Source organism: Macaca nemestrina, chromosome 5 (genome assembly GCF_043159975.1).
Source record: "Macaca nemestrina isolate mMacNem1 chromosome 5, mMacNem.hap1, whole genome shotgun sequence".
Lineage (NCBI taxonomy): Eukaryota > Metazoa > Chordata > Mammalia > Primates > Cercopithecidae > Macaca > Macaca nemestrina.
Genome location: NC_092129.1, coordinates 49340774 through 49359753, shown reverse-complemented (window position 1 = coordinate 49359753; position 18980 = coordinate 49340774). Strand labels below are relative to the sequence as shown.

At 37.8% G+C, this 18980-nt stretch overlaps 1 protein-coding gene across 8 annotated transcripts in view; it reads right to left on the bottom strand.

Moving 5' to 3' along the window:
* The window catches only part of LOC105465799 (utrophin), a 579736-nt gene that overhangs the window by 445037 nt on the left and 115719 nt on the right, over positions 1–18980 (bottom strand). For all 8 annotated transcript variants that reach the window (XM_071096556.1, XM_071096557.1, XM_071096560.1 and 5 more), the window contains 2 exons: positions 18913–18974; positions 591–683 (listed from right to left, as the gene is read on the bottom strand). In XM_071096556.1, coding sequence (XP_070952657.1) covers positions 591–683; positions 18913–18974 — 155 coding nt within the window. The remainder of the gene's footprint in view (positions 1–590; positions 684–18912; positions 18975–18980) is intronic.

Below are 18980 nucleotides of genomic sequence, written 5' to 3'. Positions count from 1 at the left end.
TGCAAGCTCCGCCTCCCGGGTTCAAGCAATTCTCCTGGCCTCAGTCTCCCGAATACCTGGAATTACAGGTGCATGCCGCCACGCCCAGCTAATTTTTTGTATTTTAGTAGAGACGGGGCTTCACTGCGCTGCCCAGGCTGGTCTCGAACTGCTGAGCTCAGGCAATCCGCCCGCCTTGGCCTCCCAAAGTGCTAGGATTACAGGCGTGAGCTACTGTGCCCAGCCTGAACAACTGTTTTAAAAAATATTTAAAATTTCAATGTGTTTGTCTCCAGACTCTGCTGTTCAAAACATTCTGCCCTCTCTATAACTCCATTCTTTTTTGTAATTTCTCTCATCCTGGGCTGTATCAGAGCAATAAACAGTTAAGGTAATTTTATCTTCAATAAAAACAGAGCCCTCAGAAGAACCGAAATGTTGTTGCATCAAAGCACTCATTAAAACACTTCATTAAAAATGTTCCCAATTTCAGCCTTTACATTTGAATGTAAAGTAAAATGGATACTTTCACTTTAATGGGTACCCACAGTGGGTCATCAAGTATCAGTAATGACTGGAGACTCCATTGTTTACAAAGATGACTTGCTCACCAGTGATGTTCCTGTGAGGCCTTCTAGAAGATCCAATAGCTTCCTTCCATCTTTGAGGTCTGTGAACATATCATTGATTGGTGGTTTCCCACTCTGTAAAAGAAAAACACAAATAAAGTATGGGGTATGCCAACAGCAGAAACTCCACATATACCTGCAAATAAATGAGTGGCTTCATTTTTTGCTCAATTAAAATGTTGTGGATGATCTGCAGACTATCCAAATTTGTCTTTCATAGAAAGAACAAGTATAAATACAGAAATTTTCAAATCCCATAAAGAATATTTTAAACTGAAATAAATTACACTTTTCCTTATAAAGAAAGCAAATCAAGCTGCTGTTAACATTGATAGGCCTTCGGGCATCGTGGTTCATGCCTGTAATTTCAGCACTTGGGAGGCCGAGGCGAGCTCAGGAGTTTAAGACCAGCCTGGCCAACATGGTGAAACCTCATCTCTAGCAAAAATATAAAAATTAGCTGGGAGTGGTGGTAGGCACCTGTAATCCCAACTACTTGGGAGGCTGAGGCAGGAGAATTGCTTGAACCCAGGAGGTGAAGGTTGCCGTGAGCCAAGATCGCACCACTGCACTCCAGCCTGGGCAACATAGCAAGACTCCATCTCAAAAAAAAAAATCTACAAAGTCTGGACATAATTTCACACAAATATACAGTAAAGTGTTAGAAAGAACAATGAACGACAACAAAATAATAGACCTTGAATATGATATATGTTCCTGAGAAAGCAATGATAAGGAGATGCATTAAAAATGTAAATGAGTCTACAACATCCGGGTGTAGAGGCCAACAAAAAGTATGAGGATTGTCACTTCATCACTGCATTTCACATCACAGTGTGACAATGTCTTCCAGCATTTCCATTATGGGAGCACGTGATTTGGTCATCAATTTCAGGGCTGAGGTGTTCAGTCTGTATTTCTGGTTATTAATTTCTTAACACTTAAGGCACTTTGGGCTTAACAATTAAATACTTTTTGTGTTTAAAACTAGTACCACTCCAAGATTTTGTCAGTTGAAGCTTATAGAATTCCTAAACTCTTGTCCCTGATAAATAGCCTCAACTCCCACAGATAATCCTGCTCTAGTGTCTGATGCCAGAAAAGTCCACTCCATTCACTGTAAGTTTGGTAGATCCTTGCCTGTCTGTGACACAATGGGGTATTGTGCAATGGGGCGATCACCACATAGAAAATCAGGAAGCCTCGGCTTTAAGTCCAGTTTGACCATTAACTACCTGGTGAACCTGGCTCAGCTACCTAAACTTTTAAATCGAAAGTCACTGTAAAGATCAAATAATATAACATTATAAGAAAATGCGCTGAAAACTATAGAGTACAATTTAATATTTAATAAATGTTGTATTATCTTGTATCAAATTACTGCCTTGTATAATAAAATCTCCACAGAGATTAACAGTTCCACTTCCTGTCAATAATAGATATTTTTTAACGAATACTTCTTTTATCTTCTTCATTTCTCACTTTAAAAAATAAATATGTATCATTTATATGAAGCAAAACTTTACCGTGAGTTTGAAATGGAGGAGGGGGAAGAAGGAGCCATTCTGAAGCTTCCTAAAATTTGGCATTACTCCTTCCTTCCTCCCCTCGTGATTCCTTATCTGTTTTTATTGTGTGTGTGTGTGTGTGTGTGTGTGTGTGTGTGTGTGTGTGTGTGCGCGCGCGTGGTGTGCGCATGCATGCCTGAAGAGACCTGAATTGCAAAGATGAATAAAGATTCCACATTTCTGCACACTCAACAGCTTACCATTCGGTGGAAGAGATACTCTGTTTCAGAAAATAATAATTACAGTGCGATGTGTAAGGTCTGGAATAGAGAAGTGTGCCAGTGCTATAGGAGCACAGAGGAGAGAGAGGCCCCAAGAGCACTGCAAGCCAGGGAGTGGGCAAAGGCTTCAGACAGGAGTTGACCCTTGAACTAGACTTGATTTAGTTTTGTACAAGGCATAATTTACTTATCTTTTAAAAAATTTAGATTCAGGAAGTTCATATGCAGGTTTGTTACATGGGTATGTTGTGTGATGCTGAGGTTTGGGTCTCGAATGATCCCACTGCCCAAGTAGTGAACATAGTACCCAGGAGGTAGTTTTTCAACCCTTGTTCCCCTCCCTCCCTTTATCTGTTTTTAAATAAGTATTAGGTATTGTCAACTCATCATTTTTAGCATGTGCCTTCTTCATTGTTCATATACTCCAGATGAGGCAAAGTGCAGTAAAGTTTTCACCACAGAATCAGTAAAGAATACACTGTTACTTATTCATATCTGAAACAAAGCTGCTTTTCTATTCCCAGCTGCCTTTTTCACAGACAGCAATGGATTCAGGGTCAAAGAGATTTTCTCCGTCAATCAAAATAACACAGAGATGTGCAAGATGCAGGAACCACTTTCCAGAGGCAGAACTCCAGGAAGCCAGGCAAGGGGTAATGTCTCCCTGAGGGGAAAGTCCCGTGAGGACTTGCTACCCACTGTCAGTAAAAGCAATGGGCAGAAGTGGCCTTCATCACCTGCCTACCTCTAATCCCCCTCCCCCACCCAACTAGAAGAACAGTTCTGCAAAATAGCCAACAAATAACCAAATTCACTTTCAGGTCTTAGGCATAGCAAAAATATATCATACAGGTAAAGCACATGGGAGAAACAAATGGGGGTATATAGGCATAGAAAGGATCTTAGAAAATACTGATGATGGCAAGGGCAACTAATATAATACCTGGGCATCCTGTAACCTTTCTCAAATCCACTCTCCACTTTCCAAAAAATAATATAATACAAAACAACTGGTTGGGCGCAGTGGCTCATGCCTGTAATCCTAGCACTTTGGGAGGCCGAGGCTAGAGGATCACTTGAGCAGGAATTTGAGACCAGCCTGGCCAACATGGCAAAACACCATCTCTACTAAAAATACAAAAACTGGCTGGGTGTGGTGGTGCACACCTGTAATCCCAGCTACTTGAGAGACTGAGGCAGGAAAATTGCTTGAACCCAGGAGACAGAGACTACAGTGAGCTGAGATCATGCCACTCCACTACAACCTAGGCAACACAGCAAGACTGTATTTCAAAAAAACAAACAACAACAAAAAAGCATTATATAAAGGAAATATAAATATTTATTCATATTATAAATAATTATGGATATCCATCAATGACCTCATCTGTAAACAAGAGGCCTCTTCTTGGCCATAGAATTTTGGGCAAGTTACTTGGCCTTTCTGCATCTATTTGTTTACCTGTTAAAAACTAAGATGACAGATGTTCATTAAATGGTTGATGTGACTATATCACAAGCATAACTTTAGTGTTTTCTATTGGCAGAAAAGTATAATAAAATATCAACAATATCTAAAAGGACTGAGACAACAAATAAGCACTTCTTCATCTCAGGCAGGAGGGCAAAGCAGGCCCTGAACATGAGAGCATGGTAGTGTCAATTCACGGAGAAAGATCTCACAAGTCTGAGGTTTCATTAATGTGTCATATGATGATCTGCAGGAATATACGTCATTCAAAAACAATTAACTACCTTTTGTTGTAAAATGAAAGCAGCCATAGACAATACATAAACAAATACACCAATTGGAATGACTATCTTCTAATAAAGCTTTATTTGTGGACACTAAAATTTGAATTTCACATAATTTCCACATGTCACAAAATATTACTCTTCTTTTGATTTTTTGTAACAACCTAAAACTGTAAAAACCATTCTTAGCTCATAGGCCATACGGAAACAGGCAGTAGAAATATGAAATGTTCTTAGACATAATGATAGCAAGCATTCACTGTATCAGACATGTTCTAAGAGACTTATAAAGATTTAATTGTATTATTTAGATGTATTATTTATTTCCTTATGATAGTATTTCAAGAAAAATAGCATCATCTTCTTCATTCTACAGGGGAAGAAACTGATGTGGAGGTGACTTAACAAATGAGAGGCAGAACCAGGATCTGATACCACAAAATCTGACTCCAAATCTATGTTTTCAACATCTGTGCTATACTGCTACTAAAATTATGAAGGCACAGGACTAGGACAGATGGGGAAGAAAATATTTCATCACTGGACTGGGATATATAACGAAAAAAATATTTAATCACTGGGGTGGGTGGGATATATTTAGTGGCCTCCCAAAGAGAGCAACAAGATATATACTACATTTTGATGAATTCAAAATGCAGACTATTTTTTCCTAGTACGCAACTTTAAAGTGTGTCTGGTGCTTTGGTATCACAAGCTGTAAACTTGGGATCCACTCTGGCAAACAGCTTGGAAATGTCAGAAGTCATCTATGAATAAAAATAAAAACTGATTCATCCTGACAGTTAACCTCTTATTTCGATTTTGAAATCTTTGCAAAGACTCATTTGCAGAGACTTCTCTGACAAAGAGAATACAGTTGAATAATGCATTTGGACAAATATTTAGTGAATACCTCCTTTGTGCTTGGCCCTGTGGAAATGCCAAGTTCAGGTCATTCTCCTTATTCTCAAGACAGTTTCCATAGTTTTCCAATAAATACAAAAGGGTATAAATGAACAGTCTTGAACTTGAAAGGTATATAAGCCTTGGGTCACATTTAACTTTAAAAAAATTAACCAAACACATTACATGACTCTAGATGACAGATACTACAGCCCTGGCATGGCCAGCTTTGGCTGTACCCAAGTCTCAACTCCCCCTACCATCACCATTTGGACAAGTGAGACCAGCATTCATACTTGCAGCTGGGACACTACTGCTGCTGGATTTTAAAATGTTAGAGCACAAAGGCAAACGATCATCACAACGCACGGGGAGAAGCCAGGGTGTCTCGTGGGGAGCAGGGGCTGCAAACAACTGCAGTGATGACACATTTGAGGGAAGCAAACCTGATGGGCCCCAGGCACATCTGGAAAATCAGCTGGCTCTGCAGGCTCAAATGGCAGCTCCTGCTCAGTTCTAGTCCAGAGTGGCCATATGGGAATTCAGGTTCACTGTGGGCAGAACTTCTCATTTTTAAAAAGAAGGTGGAAATCTGTATTTATATGTATAATCTCCTGATAACTATAATTTCCTAAAACACTGTGCTAAACAAATAGATCTTGTCTACAGGCACACCAGGTCATAGGGTGACTGATGAGCATGCATACAGCATGACTACATATAGGTGAAATATAGGATTAATCAAAGAGGAATGCCTTAAGGAACTGGTCAGTTTTGGAGAAAGGCCACACACAAATATGCACATACACACACACACACTCACACATCCATGGACTATAGAATATGAATAATTGCAAATATATCATATATCAAGAAATAATCACTCTTGCTCAGGCCAAAAACACAGGGAGTCATTCCTGATTCATTTCCTTTCACTTATTCTCCATCTCTAACCCACCCACAAGCCCTGTCCTTCCACTTCCAAAAACACATCCCAAACGTGATCACTTCTTACCACGGTCATTGTGTCAACTCTAGCCCAAACCGCCATTATCTATTGCCTGAACTCCAGCTCCAGCCAACTGATCTCTTTGCTTCTACGTAAGAGCCAGAATAATTCCAGTTTTAATGTGCAGACCACATTGTGTCATTTCCCTGATTTACCCTAATGGGAGTCCATTATAGGCAAATCCAATCCAAACTCCAAATAAAAATCTTGTGAGATCTGGTCCCACCCTCTCTCTGATCTGATACTGTATTATTCTTACCCTTCTTCAATACTCCCAAAGCACAATTATTAATATTTCTATCACAGATCATGTTTTTCAGCAACAGTAGTAGTAATGGAAAAAATCTATAAAAGATTGAATAAGGAAGTAAGATTTAGAAAGTACAGTTTGGATTTCTTAAAAGAGTGAAATTCTAATTCTTTGTATCAATAACAAATCAGAAGCAGAATTGGGCCTTGGATTTTCCAGTAGGGAGATAGATCAGTGCCTACTTTCTGTCGTACAGTATGCAAAAACCAAGGCTGATAAAAGCAGCCCTTGACTTCACGGCACTCAGACTCCAAATACAATCATGAGTCACTTAAGGACAGGGATACAGTCAGAGAAATGCATCCTTAGGTGATTCCATCATTGTGCAAACACCATAAAGTATATTTACACAAACCGAGATGGAATAGCCTACAACACACCTAGGCTAGATGGTATAGCATATCACTGCTAGGCTACAAACCTATAGAGCATGTTACTGTACTGAATACTGCAGGCAACTGTAACACACGGTAAGTATTCATGTTTCTAAACACAGAAAAGTTACAGTAAAAATATGATATAAAAGATTTTAGGCTGGATACAGTGGCTCACGCCTGTAATCCCAGCACTTTGGGAGGCCGAGGCGGGTGGATCACCTGAGGTTGGGAGTTGGAGACCTGCCTGGCCAACATGGTGAAACCCTATCTCTCCTAGAACATAAAAATTAGCTGGTTGTGGTGGTGCACACCTGTAATCCCAGCTGCACAGGAGGCTGAGGCAGGAGAATTGCTTGAACCTGGGAGGCAGAAGTTGCAGTGAACCAAGACCGCACCACTGTCCTCCAGCCTGGGCAACAGAGAGAGACTCTATCTCAAAAAAAAAACAAAAACAAAACAAAAATAGTACACCTGTATAGGACACTTAACATGAATGGCGTTTACAGGACTAGAAATTGCTCTGGGTGAGTGGTAAATGAATGTGAAGGCCTAGGACACTACTGTATACTACCGTCGACCTTATAAACACTGTACACTTAGGCTACACTAAATTTATTTTAAAAATATTTTTCTTTCTTCAATAATAAACCTTAGCTTACAGTAACTTTTTTACTTTATAAGCTTTTCAATTTCTTTAACTTTTTGACTCTTTTATAATCACACAGTTTAAAACACAAACACATCACACATCTGTGCAAGAATATTGTTTCATTTTTTCCTTATTCTATAAGCCTTTTTCAATTTTTAAAACTGTATTTTTTTAGTTTTTAAACTTTTTTATTAAAAACTAAGACACAAACATACACATTAGCCTAGGCCTACACAGGGTCAGGAACAGCAATATCACTGTGTTCCACCTCCAGATCTTGTCCCACTGGAAGGTCTTCAGGGGCAATAACACGCATGGAGCTGTCGTCTCCTATGATACCAATGCCTTCTTCTGGGACACCTCCTGAAGGAACTGCCTGAGGCTGTTTTATAGTTAACTTTTTTTTTTTAATGAGTAGACGGAATACCTTCTAAAATAATGGACTGGACACAGTGGCTCACACCTGCAATCCCAGCACTTTGCGGGGCCAAGACAGGCAGATCATGAAGTCAGGAGTTCGAGACCAGCCTGCCAATATGGTGAAATCTCGTCTCTACTAAAAATACAAAAATTAGCCAGGTATGGTGGCACATGCCTGTAATCCCAGCTACTCAGGAAGCTGAGGCAGAAGAATCGCTTGAACAGGGGAAGTACAGGTTGCAGTGAGCCATAATTGCACCACTGCACTTCAGCCTGAGCAACAGAGCAAGACTCCATCTCAAAATAAATAAATAAATAAAGTAATGATAAAATTATAATAAACACATAAACCAGTAACATAGTTGTTGGTTATCACTACCAAGTATTATGTACTGTACATAATTGTATGTGCTAGCTATTTCTACAACTGGCAGCATGGTAGGTTTGTTTACAACAGCATCACCACAAATACCGGATGATACGGTTTGGCTGTGTCCCCACCCAAATCTCGAATTGTAGCTCCTATACTTCTCACATGTCATGGGAGGGATCCAGTGGGAGATAACTGAATCATGGGGGTGGATCTTTCCTGTGCTGTTCTCATGATAGTGAACAAGTCTCATAAGATCTGATGGTTAGTTCCCTGCACATGCTCTCTCTCTCTTGCTTGCTGCCATGAGAGACGTGACTTTGCTCCTCTTTTGCTTCTCACCATGGCCTCCCCAGCCATGCGGAACTGTGGGTCAATTAAACCACTTTCCTTTATAAATTACCCAGTCTCGAGTATGTCTTTAGTAACAGCATAAGAACAGACTAATACACTCGAGTAAATGGCATTGTGCTATGCCCTTATGACAGTTACAGCATCACTAAGTTATGGGAATTTTTCAGCTTCATTATCATCTTCTGGGACCACCACCATATATGTGGTCCATCAATGTCCAAAACATCCTTATGCAACACATGACTGTAGATATAAACAAAAAACAGTACTAACGTAATATGGCAAATATGTTAAGGTGAATTTGCAAATCTAGCTTGGTACTGCCAAAATTATACAAAGAAACAGATATAGCAGGGAGACAGAATCTGTCCTATGACTTACCTAAACCCATTATAAGCAATCAAGTTATAACTGCATATAATAAAAAGAGTTGGAAGATAACAGATTTTAAATGCTTTCAAAAGTAATATGTCTGATGAGTGTCATCTTACAAACGAATAACAAATTTGAGCCCTTTGACACTGATTATTCTATTATTTATTTACACCGTTTTCAAAACAGGATTTGAGACACTCTATTTAATTCAATTACTAGTCCCATCATTTACTGTGTGTCTATGTGTGTGTGTGTGGGTATACAGTATATATATACACACAAACATACATAGTGTACATATCGTAATATATTCATACTCTCCTCAGATTAATCTGATGCCCCTGATAGTTCAAAATGATGCCCCAGCATCTGATAACATTGTAAATTTTATGGTCTCTCTCTCTCCCCCTCCTCATCTGTTTTTTGCAAGAAGTTGGTTAATTTAAAAATTCCAATAGAAATAACTTAATTCAATATTTCTCAATCTTTTCAAATTAGAATCTTTAACTCATGAACCCCAATCTCAACACTGACACAAATGTAGCACCCTTTTACATTCTTGTAATTCTTCAATTTTTAAATAATCAATATTGCATCAGTAAGCACTATGTACAACATCATCTTAATTAATGATAATATATTTATATGATAATACATTTTTAAGCCATTATACAACAAAATGCTACACTTTTTCTCTTGGTGGTGGAATTAAAAGTAGTTTGAAAATTTTTCTTTGGATTTACTCTTTTATCTAATTTTTACAAAGTTTATGTATTATTGCATAAATTAAATAATAGAAGTCTTCAAAAGAATGTTGGCTCTAGTCAAGATTAAGCAAAATTATAAAATTAGGTTCATCTCAATTATAAAATGTGTACCTTAATCAATGAAATGAAGACTGTATGGTATTTAGTATTTACTTTTATGATTCAACTCCATGGTAAAAGAATAAACACAGCATTGCTTTCCACAGAGAAGACTAAAAGCAAAATAAGGGCACTGAAATAATGCCTAATGAGTTCCTTCCACACCTCAACAACAGAAAACCAGCAAAATGTGCTTCAGTCACTTAAACAATTAGTGAGTGCAGATCTCTCAGCCTTCCTCTTTAAGAATTCTGGGTGGTCAGCACAAGTTGTTAAGAATTGAAAAAGATTCCTTTTAGAAGCTTGCTTGGAAGGAGGGAGGGAGAGAAGAGGAAGAGAGAGACAGAGACAAGAGAAACAGACGGTTGCAGATCATCACAGAGTATGCCACATTAACTACAGAGCAATGATTTACAGTGTTTACTGTAAATGTGCAGAGAACAGTCCAAATCAGTAAATGTGCACCTACCTTCAGAACTACAAAATACTGTAAAACACATGCCAAACCAAGTAATATCTTTCAGGGAATCACAAGTCACACAGACATGTAACAGAATGTTTACCTTGATTTTGGTAAGTTATTGGTATAGTGATGATAAAATCTGGAATGATAAGGAACCAATGTGGGGCTCAGATACCTGGTGGCCAGAGGCAGGGGCCACTAGCGTACTCCATGGACAATCAGGTGAGGTCTGGGGGCTGAATAAGCTCTGACTCCAAATTAGCAAGAAAAAAAAAAATGGGCTAAGGACATGAATAGACAATTCTCAAAAGAAGATATACAAATGGCCAACAAGAATATGAAAAAATGCTCAACATCACTAATGATCAGGGAAATGCAAATCAAAACCACAATGCGATACCACTTCACTCCTGCATGAATGGCCGTAATGAAAAAATCAAAAAACAATAGAGGTTGGCAAAGATGCAGTGAAAAGGGAACACTGCTGGAAATGTAAACTAGTACAGCCACTATGGAATACAGTGTGGAGATTCCTTAAAGAACTAAAAGTAGAACCACCATTTGATCCAGCAATCCCATTACTGGGTATCTACCCAGAGGAAAAGAAGCCATTATACAAAAAAGATGCTTGCACACATATGTTTATAGCAGCACAATTCGCAAATGCAAAAATATGGAATCAGTCCAAATGCCCATCGAACAATGAGTGAATAAAGAAATTGCAGTATGTGTGTATATATATGTGTGTGTGTATATACTATTAATACTATACAAATAGTATATATACTATTATATATATTATATATTTATATATTTATATATTATATATTAATATATAATATTTTTGCAGTTGCAAATTGTGCTGCTATAAACATGTGTGTGCAAGCATCTTTTTTGTGTAATGGCTCCTTTTCCAAATGCCCACCTCTGATGGGCATTTGGGCTGTTCCATATTTTTGCAATTGTGAATTGTGCTGCTATAAACATGCGTGTGCAAGCATCTTTTTTATATATAATATAGATATATATTATATATGTACTAATAGTATAGTATATATATAGTATATGAATAATACTATTCAGCCATTAACAAGAAATGAAATAATGGTATTTACGGCAACCTGGATGAAACTAGAGACCATTATTCTAAGTGAAGTAACTCAGGAATGGACAACCAAATATTGCATGTTCTGACTCATAAGTGGGAGTTAAGCTGTGAGGATCCAAAGGTATAAGAATGACACAATGGACTTTGAGGACTGGGGGTGGGAGGTGGTGGGTGGAAGTGGGGGTGAGGGATAAAATTCTACAAATTGGGTACAGTGTATACTGCTCGGGTGATGGGTGCAGCAAAATCTCACCGAATCACCACTAAAGAACTTACTCATGTAACCAAACACCATCTGTTCCCCCAAAAACCTACGGAAATGAAATAAATAAATAAATAGCTCTGACTGCACATGCATACCAGGCAAGGTCTGTAGGCAAACTCAGGAAACAATACAGCTTATTCCATGTATACACAACTGGCAATACAGTAGAAATGTTTGAAGAACGCAGTCCTTCAAAAGATAGGCTTCCATGGGACTAGGGTGAGGCACTGGTAATGCACTGATTCTGACAGTGTAAAGGTAAATAAAATGAAAGTTCCTTTGTTCAATATATATAAAGGAGAGGCAGCTACACTGCTCCTTCCCTTCCCTTAGGGTGTCTCCTTAAAACAAAATAGACCCAATTTTTGTGATCAGGAAATAGATAAACCCAGTCTCGTTTTCCAAGTTAAGTTAAACACAGGAGTTGTTGAGAAGTTGGACAGAAACCATCACAACATGGCACATCTAGTTGTCTCTCACAGAGACAAGTGTTCGTTGTTCTTTCTCCTACTTTACTGAATATTTGTGTGAAATTCTGTCTAGACTTTCTCGTCTTTAACCAACTGCCTGCATGCACTTAACCACACATGCACACTTAATTGTAAATTGTATTTTCTCTGTATTCTATGTTGGTACCAAGAGGTACCAGTGTTGGTAGGATTTTTTATTTCTCCAACAAATAATAACAAAAATAAATGTCAGCTTCCCCCCAAGTGTGACTCCCTTTATGGCTGGTGAATTGTTACCTGTGGCAATTGCAGCTAAAAGTTTCCCAGGCCAGATACGGCTGGTAATGGGTCCAGTGTCTCCTTACTCCGTGTAATAGGTAGAGCTTCTCTCCCCTCAACCACTACCTCTCAGCAATCCCCTCTTGATACCTTACTTCCCACCCCGGCATAAGCCCACCCTTCCCTGCACCACCAGAGCCCATCTCTGAAGCTAGAGATGGTGGGGCCACAAAAGGCTGAATGGAAAAGCACAAGGAAGGTGGTCCTGCTCACTCCTTCCTAGGTGAAGGGTGAATAGTCATTTCCTCCCAGTTGATCAATTTCTAAACTGATCATCAATTATAAAGACTACCAAATTTGCTTCACAATTATGAATACCAATAGGCCGAATCAAAACCCTTTATTAAGTACTCATCAAAGCATAGCATATTAAATAATACTTAACAGTTTTAATTTTAATCATTTGTTTTTAGTTTTAACCAAGGTGAAGTTCATTTTATAAACAATTTTGAGATAAAAATCAAATTTTAAAAATTCAAACTGAATGAAAACAAAACAAACAGCAACAACAACAAAGCTTGCATAAGTACAGCCAAAGTATATCTGGAAGCTGGTGTTTAAGAATATGGAGTATATTTTATTGTTTTCTTTTTAGAGGTATTAGTGAATAGACACTAATTCACACTTCTTTTTAAGGAACCACTTGAATGTGAATGGCTCCTAAAACAATCAGTTGAGTTGCCATATGCATACTCATGAAATAAACCAATGGCAGACCCAGTGTGTAGCTCTTCAAGCTCAAGCCTCTACTACAGATGGTATTTATCATCACATAGGAAGCCTGTCAGCCTGTTTATAGTACTAAAGAGAAGATTGAACACCTAGAGGTGGAAAAGGGTTTGGGCTCCTTTTATTGCACCTCCTGTACAAATCTCTCTCCTCATCTTTTCCCACCCCTATTTTAGTGATCATTAACTTCCAACACGAAAAAAGTAGAAAAACAATATCTAAAAGCAATGTCTCATTGTCTCCTAAAGGAAAGCATCTTAATAGCTCTCCATATTGGAATCCATAAAAAAAATGCTTCATAGCTTTTCTCTCTTAGGTTCTGTCAATTTAAATTTCAAATTTGGAATTGTAACTTACATGAAAACTTGGCTCATCTGTGTCTTAGAAAAGAGAAAAGCAGAAATTTGCACAAACTCAAGTTCAGCATTTCTAAGTTTGCATATTTTCTACCTAACCTTTATTTGTGAAGCCTCTTTAGAGAACTGTCTCACCAAATTGATAAAATAACTTATGCAATTTGTATGTTTTCAGCTCTGCCAGATGAGCAGCTCTGAAAGTCAGCCAAAGAAAATGCAGGCTCAAAGTCAGAGCAAATTTCCCAACAGCAAAGCAATGAGGCCTTTGCTGCCTCCCTTGGGAGACCGGCCGGCTAACAAACCAGAGGCTCTGAAATTTAGAAGGGGTAAAAAACTCAAGTCATATACACCATACAATGGAAGAACGTGAGCTTAATGAGCCAATGCTTTTTCCCTTTTCTGTTTATATGTGTCGCACAGATCCACAGATCAGGAATATCACAAATTCAAGGTACCTGATAGGTTTTTTATTTTGCATTCCTAAGTAATTATCATCTCCTATACACTTCACAGCAATGCCTCAATATTTCTTCATGATATAAGGCAGGTAATAATGACCAATTGTGTCTTATGGCTATAGAAATGTAGACCAGGTGACCTGAAAAATTTGACTAATAATTTGCCTGAGGTCATAAATAAATGAGCAGGATATCCAGAAATAAGTGTTTAATTTCCTAACTTTTTGCTTTCTTTTTTAGATAATCACTTTTTTGAGCTCTTCATAAGTTTTAAAAATCCAAGAGCCATAATTTACTGTACACTATGACTTCTCAGGATCCTTGAATTCCAAAGCACCGTATACTCTATGATATGTTAACAAGGATTTGCGGCAAAAAGAATACATATTTTGAGTGAGTGCTGTCTTGGCTACTGTATATTCATATGCAGTTACAAATTAAAAGATGGTTTTAGACCAATATTATTGTCAAGTTCTTTACCAAATCCCTTATCAAGAAAAGAATTGTGCTAGCCTTAAGTTTTTAGTCTTATTTTTCTTCACAGTGAATGTAGTAGTTAGATCCTATGTGAAGAACTGTACTGGGTAAATAAAACAATAATATACATTAAGTCCAAGTGGTCATTTAACAATCACTGCAGCACAACTCCAAGAAATCAGGTAAACAGGGAAAGTTTGGATAGCTGGATTTGCTTATTTTTGTGAAAAATGCAGCAAAAGCCCTGATGCATTATATTCATATCCAGGACATAGCACAATTCATGCCATGTTGCACTCAGTCCTAAACTCTACTCTTGTCTCTTTCCAATGCAACCATCCCCAAGTGGCTTGTGAACATATAGAATTAGGCATATTCAATGTATGTCTATGTCATTGTCATTCATTTATTTATTAAGCCTACAAATACTTTACTGGATACCTACTAAATGCCAAAAGATATGCCAATGAGCAAATAGACAGTCCCTGCACCCACAGAGCTTATGCCTAACCTAGGAAAAAAGACTGGCAACTATTTAAATTACAGTATGGTAAGTGCTTCAAATCATAACACTTTCATAGTATACAGCTTTTCTACCCTAGTCTGGAAGCTCAGAAAAGAGATCCTTGAGGAAGCAACATTTAAGTTCAGGCAAGAAGGAAGGGTAGGAGCTGCCCAGGAAGAGATAGAGAAAGGACTGTGTGCAAAGGCCAGGAAGGCCACCGGGATGGTAAGCAGAGACAGCGTGGCTGGAGCATAAAGAGGGAGCGAAAGGAAAGTACAATAAAATTAGGAGTAAATTGGGAGGTAGCTATTTAGAGTGTTAAGAACCAAGTAAGACCAAAACATCACACTATATATCAAAAATATGTACAATTTCAATTTCTAATTTTGTTTTTTTTAAAAAGGACAATGGGCACCCAATGAAAGAGCTTACAGAAGAGAAAAACGTATTCAGGTTTACCCTTTAGAAACACTATAGATACTCTCTTGAAAATGGAAGGGGAGGCCGGGTGCAGTGGTTCACGCCTATAATCCCAGCACTTTGGGCGGTTGAGGCAGGCAGATCACTTGAGGTCAGGAGTTCGAGACCAGCCTAGCGAACATGGTGAAACCCCATCTCTACTAAAAATACAAAAATTAGCTGAGCGTGGTGACATGCGCCCATACTCCCAGCTACTAGGGAGGCTGAGGCAGGAGAATCGCTGCAACCTGGGAGGCAGAGGCTGCAGTGAGCCAAGACTGGACCACTGCACTCCAGACTGGGCGACAGAGCAAGACTCTGTCTCAAAAAAAAAAAAAAAAAAGAAAAAAAGAAAAAAAAAAGGATAGGGAGATGGAGAAGGTGGGGCATGGAATGAAGAACCAATTAGCAGATTCTCACAGTGGTCCATGTATTCAACGATAATTTTCAAACAAGGTAAGGTTATCACTCTCAAACCAATGTGATAATAATGTGTGTTAAAGACTTTATTTAACTCATTAATTAATGAGGGACCCAATAAGGTGTTACAACCAGTTCAGGGGAAAATTTTTAAAAACACATGTTTTATATAAGAAAGATGAAAACTGAAGTAGATTTGCAATAGATGCAAAAACTGGTCTATCCAAGGAGCAATAATTAACTGCTTTCCAAATAATTTTCATTTTTATGGATAAGAATCACTTGCATACCTATTTTCCACAACTTACCTAGTTGTAATGTAGCTCAAAAATAATTAAAGGCAGAGATAATTCAGATGCCTGAGCTAACAGGACACCCACTAGTCTTTCTTGCCCATTGTAAAGTCTCTCACCATTTTTTCCAACACCAATAACAATGACTTAGAAAAGAGACATGTCACTCTACATAGAGTAAGTGGACAATTTTGAATATATGTACATATTGGAATTAACAAGACGTGATGTTTGATTGAGACTTTTGATGGGAAGGAGGCCACAAAGGAAATATCCAAACAAATGCCTGTTTTAAAACGAATTCCTAAATGGCAGAAGGTGCCATCAGCACAGGGGCCCTGTTGCTCTGTTTAGGAACCCACACTGTAGGGGAGTAGTGGACCCACTGAAAAATTATATTGTAAAGCTCACCACAATGTGCCAAAGGATACGGATTTTAAAAAATTCATTCCCTTCAATGGGATTTTTTTTTCTTGTTCTAGCCTCTGCATTACCTAGTAATACCAGGCACAAATACAGTCTTTCCCCAGCTCAGCAAGGGTTAAGCCACATGGGAGTCTATGGAAATCTCCCGGTCTAGAAATGTGTTACTCTCTCTTTCACTATCCCCAATTGGAAGCAGTTCAGCTTATGGTCTTAAGACAGCCAGAGGAAAGAAAAAATAATGTGAATGTTTAGTGTCACTGCCATGAGCCTCCCATCTCCAAATATTCATAATTTCTCAGACAAATTCCTTCTAGGTTTTGATTTCTTGCTAGATGAAAATAAAAGTTTTCAGAGTCATCCCACTTTTGGTAGTTTTTCTCCAAACACCATCTCCAAACACTAACACAGAAACTGAGCTCAGAAACTACCATCTCCAAACACTAACACAGACACTTTTAGCTAAAAGCTTTTAGCTAAAAGTTCTGTGTTCCATAACTATAACTTTTACTAAAAATGATAAAAATTATCAAGTCTTTTCTAGTAGTTTGGTAAGAAATACAAATATCCCAGGGCAAACAATTTAAATGGGACTTAAAGCCCCCATTTATATTGCAAAATAATAGACATTATAAATGTACAAATTTAAATATCAAGTTCATTTAATAAGCTAGTCTGGTACTACCAGAGTTTGTTTTATGTGAGGTCTTTTTAAAGGTGTCAATGATCCGCCATAAACATTGAGAACTTTCTTTTCAATTATTCTTTCTCAGTTCTCATCTCTCTTCCTCTGCAAACCCTTTCCATGTCCTATCATACTACCTATTGCTCTCCATTGTCATAAATAGGTAAAAAGTAATTTACCCAGTTTCAAATGCTTTCTAAACTTAGCTCTACCAAGTTTAATGCTTTCAAAACAATCTTCAAAATTAGTTCTAAGGCAATTCTTCCCCAAAGACTAAATTAAGCTGCTAAAAACTGCTTCACTTGTTCTATCTAAACAATTCCCGTGTTATCCTCTTGAATAACCAGGATGAATAATCTTACTTATACGAGCAATCATGAAACCACAGGAATAAAGCCCCTCATATCAGACTCCCAGTTACTAAAACTACATTCTCTGGAAAATGGTCACATGCAGATGAATACTTCAAAAGTTTTCATTCATGTTAAGCCCGAGATGCACATATGTTACCTGTGTCTCTGGAATAAAACAGATTAAAATTTACCAAAATATGCCTACATGTGCTTTGGAATAATCCTACACATATAACTGCCAATTATGCAAGCACCTTTATGTTCTAATTCTCTATATTTTTAAACCTCTGTCAAAGTTAATTTTCACATTCCTTACATACTCACAGGCAAGATAAAATATCCCTCAAGATAAACTTGTAAAGCCTAAGAAGCAGTGAAATCAAATAACCAACTATAAATATTGGGATGTGGGGCATTTTTTAAACTATGCTGCTACTCAAACTAACCTTAAGATATCCTCATTTTTTCCTCAGGAAATACCAATGTTTGTCTCCCTGACCTTTACAACTTTCGAAAAGCAACCAAAAATTTTGAAAAGCAAGTCTTCATTAAAATAGCTTTTATACTGTTTAAAAGACCATAACAGTGTTTCTCTGAGAAACTTCTATTTTTCATCTTGCTATAGAAGAGTAACACAATCTGTTACCCTGAAAACTCTCTTCCCACCTGAGGCTTAGGGCACAAAATTCCAACACCAATAACTAAGAGATAATCATATTAGAACAGATTTGAAAATAGCACTGACAATTCCTCTCTTCAGCATGGTCTGCCCCTAAGAAAAATTATTGCTCAAAGCATTGATTATATTCTAAATAGTCAGAAATGCTAAGAGCAGATCTTTGCAGGGGAGGGGGGATGGAATTAAGGAAGTACACGAGAAAAAAAAAAACCACAAGGCAGATAAATATTATTAGCCACATCTACAAGAATAAAACTCCATAAATATTTTTGACAGGGTAGAAAGACTTCCTGAATGATAACATTTGGTTTTAACCAGGCAAAATGAAATCATAATCCTCTTAACCAAGGGAACACAAAAATTTTCCCAATGATATATCCTTTCCCAGATGTACCCAGGATTTGCAGAATCGAAAGCAGCTAATTGTTGCCTTAAATATCTGGAGAAGGCCAGGTAAAAGTCAATAGCGTCCCATAAACTATGTATGTGAGAATTTCCATTTAAACATATTTTGGAAGAGAATAAAAGAAGAATAAATGTATCTGCATACTTAGAAGACTTCTGCTAGGTGACATTTCCTGGGGAAAATTTACTGCACTTCCAACCAAACTCCTTCAATCAGAATGACGCATCCGAAACATCAAAGTTTTTGAAAGTGTCGGTTACCTTTGAAAATCGAGCATTTATCCATTTGGTAAAGGTTTTCTTCTGTACATCATTGTGTTCATCTGTGG